This window comes from Myotis davidii, unplaced genomic scaffold (assembly GCF_000327345.1).
Source record: "Myotis davidii unplaced genomic scaffold, ASM32734v1 scaffold512, whole genome shotgun sequence".
NCBI classification, from domain to species: Eukaryota; Metazoa; Chordata; class Mammalia; order Chiroptera; family Vespertilionidae; genus Myotis; species Myotis davidii.
In genome coordinates this window covers 131,999-140,240 of record NW_006284323.1, presented here as the reverse complement: position 1 = coordinate 140,240, position 8,242 = coordinate 131,999, and the positions used below count along the sequence as shown (strand labels likewise).

The 8,242-nt window shown below is 48.9% G+C and overlaps 1 protein-coding gene and 1 long non-coding RNA gene across 2 annotated transcripts in view; both read right to left on the bottom strand.

Moving 5' to 3' along the window:
• Positions 1–2,887: 2,887 nt before the first annotated feature.
• Positions 2,888–6,320, bottom strand: LOC107184334. Its single transcript, XR_001515144.1, has 2 exons — positions 6,225–6,320; positions 2,888–3,331 (listed from the first exon to the last, which is right to left on the bottom strand). It is a non-coding gene; the product is annotated as an uncharacterized LOC107184334 (long non-coding RNA).
• A 5-nt stretch (positions 6,321–6,325) lies between these two features.
• SH3BGR (SH3 domain binding glutamate rich protein) overlaps positions 6,326–8,242 on the bottom strand; it is a gene marked incomplete at its 3' end in the record, with an annotated part of 33,270 nt that continues 31,353 nt past the window's right edge. The window contains exons 5-6 of the mRNA XM_015568848.1: positions 7,500–7,589; positions 6,326–6,400 (exon numbers count right to left, since the gene is read on the bottom strand). Of these exons, the coding sequence (XP_015424334.1) occupies positions 6,326–6,400; positions 7,500–7,589 (165 nt within the window). The remainder of the gene's footprint in view (positions 6,401–7,499; positions 7,590–8,242) is intronic.

The following is an 8,242-nucleotide window of genomic DNA, read 5'->3' as shown; positions in this document are numbered from 1 at the left end:
CGCCCACAGGCAGCCCGGAGCACGGAGAGGGCTGGGGAGCTAACACCCCCAGGACAACTCCCAGCCTCTGGGTCTTCAGGCACAATTCAGGGGGTATTTGACCAGTCCTCTCTGGGGCCCCTGCAAGAGTGAGCCCAATTGGCAACAGACCTAAATAGATGTTTTTGGAAAGAGGACAGAAGGAAGGCCAAGAGACATGAAAACATGCTCAAAGTCACTAATCATCCGAGAGATGCAAATCAAAACAACAATGAGGTACCATCTCACACCTGTCAGACTGGCTATCATCAACAAACGACAAGTGCTGGAGAGAATGCGGAGAAAAAGGAACCCTCCTGCACTGCTGGTGGGAATGCAGACTGGTGCAGCCACTATGAGAGATAGTTTTTCCTCTGATTTAAACAGCACCCTCACTTGCACATGTGGCCGGGAGCTCTGGGGCAGCGACACTCTATCAAGCAGCTTGTGTGTTGTCTCCACCTAATGGTCGTTCTCTATCATTACACTACACTGGGGTCACTCTACTTACAATGGGTGCACAGGTGTAACGGTCGCACTGCTTTTGAAAGAAAACAGTTTTAAATATTCCTCAAGGACCTTTGCTGGCAGTATAGTGCATCCTCATTCTGTGCCCCTCACACTTAATTAGAAAACTGAGAACCCAATGACAACCACAAAGCATCCACAGAGCCTCTCCTGAGTCCTTGCACCAAACGACCTCAGCCCCAAAAATGCAGGGAAACGAGGGAAAAGGCCGGGTGGGGAGGGAGACTTGTTGTTTAGTGGCTAGAAAAACACGCCTTCACATTTCTGTGCACTTGCTTTTCTAGTTAAAAAATACAAAAGTTACTTTGAATGTGTAGGCCTCCTGAAGACTAATAAACCAAAATCATCCTTTTTCTGCAGCATGACTTTGCTTCGCTTGGGTTTTTCTCTATTCTTCTTTCTGTATTCATAATTCAGTTCCCAGAAACTTCCTATATTGATAAAGCACGTGGGTTTTTTACATATTTTGATGCTGCACAGTCCATATTTGGGGACAGTCCATATTTGGGGACTATCCTCAGAGTGCCCCTGGGCCCACTGGCCACTGAAAGCTAAACCAAACCTGCAAGGCCACTTATTCTATAGGTCAGTGATGGCGAGCCTATGACACGCGTGTCAGAGGTGACACGTGAACTCATTTTTTGGTTGATTTTTTTTGTTAAATGGCATTTAAATATATAAAATAAATATCAAAAATATACATCTTTGTTTTACTATGGTTGCAAATACCAAAAAATTTCTACATGTGACACGGCACCAGAGTTAAGTTAGGGTTTTTCAAAATGCTGACACGCCGAGCTCACAAGGTTCACCATCAGTGCTATTCGTTGACACTCAACCCCTGAGCCACGCCAGCCAGGCTATGGCTTTCACTTTTAATCTAGAAAACTGATGACAACCACAAAGCATCCACAGTGTGCACCTGGGGTCCTTGTACCAAATTATCTCAACCCAAAACAAGTGGGAAGGGCTGAGTGGGGCAGGGAACACCTATTGTTTAGTAGGTTTCAATCATCTTCAAAGAAAATGAAATGTGCATAAATAAAAATACGCTCCTAGGATGTTCCTTTTACAATGACAGAAAGACAATATAAGAAAAAAGTAATCCAACTTAAATAAGTGGTCTGAAAAAAATAATAATAAGTAAGGAAATCAGTGGCCTGGTTATTGTTGCTTGTTATTAGCACAAATACTTTCTTCATTTACAAATGTGAGAAACAGGAGGAAAACCAGTGCGTAAACAAACCTATCTCCCTCCCACCCTATCACAAAAGACTAACCGCCGGCCCAAAGAACAGCAGGAGCGGAAGGCCCATTTGTGCGTGCAATTGTTATAAAATGACACGTGCTTTTGGCGGGCCATAATTTAGTGCAGTGAAGAACAAATGGAAATTAATTTTTAATTATAGGAATTTCTGTCTCTCTGACGTCTCTCATCTTATTTTTAGCAAAGGGAGAAATGCTTTCAAAGCTGTCCCCGTCAACTATCTGGAACAAAATGATCTTAATTTACTTCAAAATGCCTCCTTTAGTTACTAGGGTAACCAGAAAAGAGCTGTCTCCCAGAGTCCTGGGATCCACAGCTTCTGCCCCCGTAGAAATCAGCCTCGAATGACACAAGCAGGCTTAGCTGCAGAACCAGCGGCAGGCTCAGGAGAAGTTTATGGCCACTCCACGTCGAACTGCCACGATCCATCGTCCTTAAATCAGAAAATCGCCCGCAAGCGAGGAGGCGAGCAATTGCCACACGACAGGAGCAACGTTTGCGGCAAGAAAAATACAAGGACTGGCACATTCACCAAGGAGAGAGGGATGGCAACAAAATCGTCCAAAAAAGAAAAGCATCCATGACAGACCGAGGTGGGCAGGTGAGCAGAGAAACACTGTCACACCTACCTGGTGAACAAGCCATCGGCGGGCCCAGCTCCGGGAACAGACACTCTGGCATCAGGAGACAAAATTACAGGACCGGCTCCAACGAGCAGCCGTGGCTGCAAATCAATCAGCGGCAGGAGAAAAAGCAGCAGCCGCGCCCTTCAGCACAAAAACGGGTGAAGGGCCCCGGGCTGCAAATTTATTTGTCCTCCCTGTTCTCCCCACACGTGTGGGTGATCGCGCTACAGCCAAGTAAGGCTTCCGAGATGACGCACACAGCATGTGCGATACAGAACATGACGTAACAAGACCATCAGTGTCATCTGAAAACAGAGCAAATCATCAGTGAAACGGGAACACCCACCCCGATGCAGACAGAAGTTCTGCTGAGGATTCGGATGTGGCGACAGATCCATGAGGTCAGGCAGAGAGGAGAGACCAAAAGCTAAGAAACCATGCTCCTCGGTCAAGGTCTTTGCTATTCATCTTTATTTGTGTGCTTGTTCTCTGGAAGGCGCTACGTTTCGAAAGCTAATTCTGAGACAAGTAGCAGAAGGCCCATACAAAGGATTACTCTTGGCATAGCACAAAGAGGAATTCTATATTTTGAAATCATTTTTTTTCAGGGTATTAGTAAGAAGGTCTACTCATGCAGAGCAAAAAAAAAAAAAGGAGAAAATTAAGCAAAGGCCCAAAATGTCAGGCCCATGAAGGTGTGCACGTGTTGTCTTGACAATGAACTTCATGTTGATATGGTAGGAAGAGGGGTCCACGTACACCGAACTGTGTCAGAGTCCAATTCCTCGGTGAGCCCGGGTGTTCTGAGAGGTGGGCTAGCTTCGGGCCAAAGCGTTTGTTGAGTCTGGTTTGTGGCGAGACAGTTGAAGTGTTGCTTCATGACTTGGGTTTTCTAAAAGAAAGGGGGAAATTAAGGAGACAGCTGTTAAAGGGGGACAGAGAATGTTTGGCACAATCTTCATTATCTATCATGTAAGGAAATATTTGCCATTCATTCCATAACCCACTACTCATCCTTTGTTCCCAAGCGCAGATAGGAAAGTATATGTTTCTCTTGGGAAAGCAACCAGGTTTATATCGTCCTCTCTATGAGCACGTATCAAACACCTTAAAGAAGGCGGCAGCTTCAATGATGGTGTCCCGCTGTGTTTTCACGGAGAATGAATGGAGCGCCCGTGGTAGGGCGACCCACTTTGGGCCCCTCCCTGCCTGCTGCAGGAAGTCCAGCTAGCTCTCAATAAACCGTGTTTCCACTTACAACCAATCAATCAGTCAATCAACCAATAATAAATGGCCCGAGGTAGATTCAAGCAGAGGTAAGTAGCGGCCTTCTCCAGGGGCACCAACTGAGCATCTATTTCAAACACAAAATGAGGCCTCACTCATAGTTCCAGGCACTGCCATGCTCTCCCTGAAAACCACCTTTTCAAGGAAAAGGCCTGGACTATCCATGAGCTATGAGACGGGCTTGTCTTTGGCAGCTGGATTGCGTTGCCAGGTTGCATTTTAAAGGAGGATGTTGAGTCTCTGCAGGGGTCAGGGGTAGGGGGCAGGGAGCTGCCTGACTCCCTCCTTCACTGTCAGGCACTTTGACCTCAGGACAGACCACTGAGGACTGGATTCCAAACTAGAAGCCACCAGAAAAACTGGCCAAAGGTGCTGCCACAGCTGCAGCTGCTTTCTTTTCAATCAGCCTATGAAGCCATCTGCCTCCATGAAGGACTCTCAGCTGTGCCCGTTCACACTCGGTGTTCGTTTTATAGCTGCCACGTGAACACTGCGTCATTCTTAAAGAACCTTACTTATTTCAGTGACTAGAAATAAATTTAAACAGCACATGTGAGTCTTTTGTTACTACAGGTTTGTTTGGTTTTTAAGTTTGGGGTTATTTGTGGTTTTGTGGGGGGGTTTGTATAAGGGCAAATATGAGTATATTTTCCTTTCCAACCATTCTTCAGATGAACTTCTGAAAAGTAACCTTGCTGATATTCTTTTTCACAGAAATGGGCCCCAGCCCATTCCACAGAAATGGGATTAGGACACTAAGAAGACTGACAACAGGTTTCTCAATAATAACAACAGGTGGAAAAATAAATAAAAGGGCTCGTGCCCAAAACGACAACATTAGGCCTTAAAGTAGAAATCCATGCGCCCAGAACATGAAAGAGCCCGCCTGGGAAACACCCGATGATGGGCTACATTCGCTGTGCAATTTAAATAAATGAGCGATGAAACGCTCCTGGCCCAATCGTACACTGTGATGGCTCCTCTCACCAGCTCTAAGATTCCCTCAAAATGGATTAAGCGCCAAGATTTTACAGCAGCTTTTCATGTCTAAGCGTCAGTATATTATGAGGGGAAACCTGTGCTATTCCAATTGGTCTCTGGCACACAGTGGAGTTATTTGTTAGCGGATATTTACAAAGCACCGGAGATTTCTTGTTTCTTCTCCAACTGAACCCTTCGTCCACCCTTCCCTAGACAGGCTCTGAGCTTTATCAGAGAGCCTTCTGAAGACCTACTGAGTGGCTGAGGGCTTCCTCCCTCACTCTCCTTCCCCGGCGCCCCTGACATCAACAGGCCCAAAATCTGTCTTACGTGTGTCGATAGAGGCATAATATGGACATTAAGGAGACTTAAAAATATTCTTAGTTTTAATGTAAATTTCAAAAGGAACTCTGATAGCACCAAAGCAAACTGCCACCTCAAATTGGTTGCAGGGTCAAATAATAATTACACATTTACATAGGGCAGTGGTTCTCAACCTTGGCTGCACATTAGAATCACCTGGGAATCTTTTTAAAATCCTGATTTCTGGGCATCATCCTCCGGAAATTCTGTTTCTTTGTTACTAATGTTGTGGCCCCACCCCATAACAAAGAAACAGAATATCCGAAGAATGAGGCCCAGAAATCAGGATTTTAAGAAGATTCCCAGGTGATTCTAATGTGCAGCCAAGGTTGAGAACCACTGACCTAGGGATTTGCTATATGACTTGTTAAACCAGGTATTTTTATAGCACTTACGATCTTTAGGTGTGTTCACACATTCCTTCTTATCCGTATGGCCCACGATGTTGAGCATCTCCCCCATGTTGATATCCATTGTCGTTAGATACCACCATTGCCTTGTGAATATATTTCTGTGGCACTCACCAAACTGTGAAGCGTTACAGAATTCTTTTCCGTGGTCAGTAGAAGCTTAAAACTACAAGGCAGCAAGCGCCCTTGTCAAAGATCCCCTGAAGCGACGCCACTGTGTTCCACGGTGTTTCTACATGAGTGTTCTGGTTAATATTTATAAGTGAATATGTGATAGCCAGCTCTCATCACTAGATAGCTGCCAGCCATATTTGTTTTCATGAACAGCAGCCGGCTTTGTGGTTTTTTAAAGTTACAATGTGTTGCCATCATTACGGATCTCCATTGCCATTCCCCTATAAATATGTAGGTATTTTGGTCAGTAGAGTAGTCAGAGAAGGCCGGTAACAGGACACTGCCTGTACCTTCACGTAAATAAAGGTCACGCAGAGAAAGAGGAGGAAATAAGTACCAAACAAACTCTTCCTCAAAGGAACACTTTTTCCTGGAAGCCTTCTCGACCGTAGGCTTCCCTGCCCGGTGCCCGAGCAGGGGGTCCGCGAGTTCACCAGCCTGTGGCTCCGGAAGGGCAGCCCAGGCCTGGGGGCGAGGCATCGCTCTGCACTAGAACCCGCTTCCATTACCACTGAGCGGAGCACAGAGAGCTCTCAATGAACACGTGTCGCCCCGGAAAGGCGCGGCTACCTGGGGACGCTGGAGAATAAAGCACAAGAGGCCTAAGAATCTTCCCCTCCTTCTTCTCCTCCTTCTTCTTCTCCTCCTGCTTCTCCTCCTTCTTCTCCTGCTTCTTCGTCTCCTTTTTCAGCTTCCTCTCCCTCCGCGTCCCCTTCTGCTCCCTCCTCTGTTACCTCTCCTGCCTGTTTTTAACAAAAATCACCTGATTACTGAGAGGAGTGGAGAGGGGTCAGCAGACAGTGTTGCTCTCCTAAGGAGCTGGTCGGGAGCCTCCGGGTGGGAAGCCTGCGCTGGGAGGGAGGGGCCCAGAGGCAGGCCGCCGGGTGGCGCATGGCCAGGGTGAGGACAGGGGTGGTGTGGGGGACGCCGAGGGCTGCCGGGGGAGGCCTGGGAGGCAGCTGGCCTTGGTGGCTGGGGATCAGGGCAGACCTGCTTCTCCGGGTCCTCCGGCTCCACAGGGACCAGGCTCGGAGCCCCTCAAGGACCTCGACCAACCTGCCCCCCGAGGATGCACCCTTCCTCCCACTGGTGGTGGGGAAGCCGAGTGGTGTGATTACAGACCACAACCGGCCAAGGTCTGCAGAGATTGTGGAGAGGTTGGGTTCGCAGAGAACACAACCTAAAATCATGGACCTTGATGAGAGCCACAGAAGCATGAAGCTGCCAGGGCTTCCCGAAGCTCTCGGGATGCCCAGGTCTGCAGGCCCTGCCCAAGAGAGTGCCCGTTAGCTGGGGGCCTTCTGCTTTCCTCCGTCACTCCTCGGGCACCATCCACACGCCCCGTTAGCTGCCCACCCCCTGGTTGTCGGGGGCCCGGAAGTCCCCTCTGTGGGTCTGAAGCTGCAGCCCAGACCGTCTCTGGTGGGAGTTTATGGTCTTCTCAGCCCTCCCCGACCTGCCTCCCAAACGCTGCCCAGCCGTCAGCAAGCAGCTGGCACCCATCCTGGCATCGTGACCACGGAATAAGTCCCCTTGTTTTATAGGGAACCCACCAGAGCCCAAGAACATCACAAACGGCGGAAGTCCTATGGAGACTGCCCTCCCTCCCCCGCCAGACCTGGGTTCAGGTCCTTCCTCCGACTTCCTCTTAGCCCCGTACCCACCTCCAGCACAGCAGTTAACACGTTCAGTGAAAACTACCTGCTTCCTCCCTGGCGAGACTCCAGCGCCGCACCTCCATCCTCACCCCTGTACCCGGAGAGGCTCCTGCCCCTGATAGGAGCTCACACGTGCTCATGCACAGAGCTGCGGCCAGTGAGACTGCGGCCAAAGGCGAACACTCACCTCCTCTTGGGCTTCGGTGAGGTCGCCCTCATCGTCCTTGTCCTCCTTTGGTGCCTCATTTTCTCCACTCTCTCCAGCCTTCTCTGTTCCCTGGTCGTAAAGGAAGCCCACTGTGTCACTGACCCGAGACAAGCTCCCAGGAACCCAGGCCATCGGTGCTGTGGGCTTTATCTGGAGACACAGCACATACACAGAGCAAACGCAGGCCTCCTGCTGATGGGGCCCCTTGGCTCCCAGCCAGCCACTTCCCACCTTTTTCATCTCCTGGCCCGCATCACTCACTACTAAAATTCTGCAGCACACCAAAAAATGTTACATTTTTTGCCAGTCTGACTTTTTTAGTAGTATGATTTCGATTCATTCACACCAGACAGCTATTGTGTTGGCTGTTGTCATTTTTTGACTTGACAGTCCAAGGGACAGAGGTCAGTGCCCCTGACTACATAGCCAGGTACTGCCTGTTTTACACGTTCGTGCAGCACAGCAGTTCGAATCGCTGTTGTAGCGCCGTGGTCGGCAAACCACAGCTCGCGAGCCACATGCGGCTCTTTGGCCTCTTGAGTGTGGCCAGGAAGTTTCAATCGCACTGTATGGGCGCGCCCGCACGTGGTATTTTGTGGAAGAACCACACTCAAGGGGCTGCAGTTTGCCGACCACTGTCCTAGGGTATAGGATTGCCCCCCATCAAAACTGCTGATTGGAGCTCTGGGTGAGATTCAACAGATCTGATTGGCAAGTGTGAC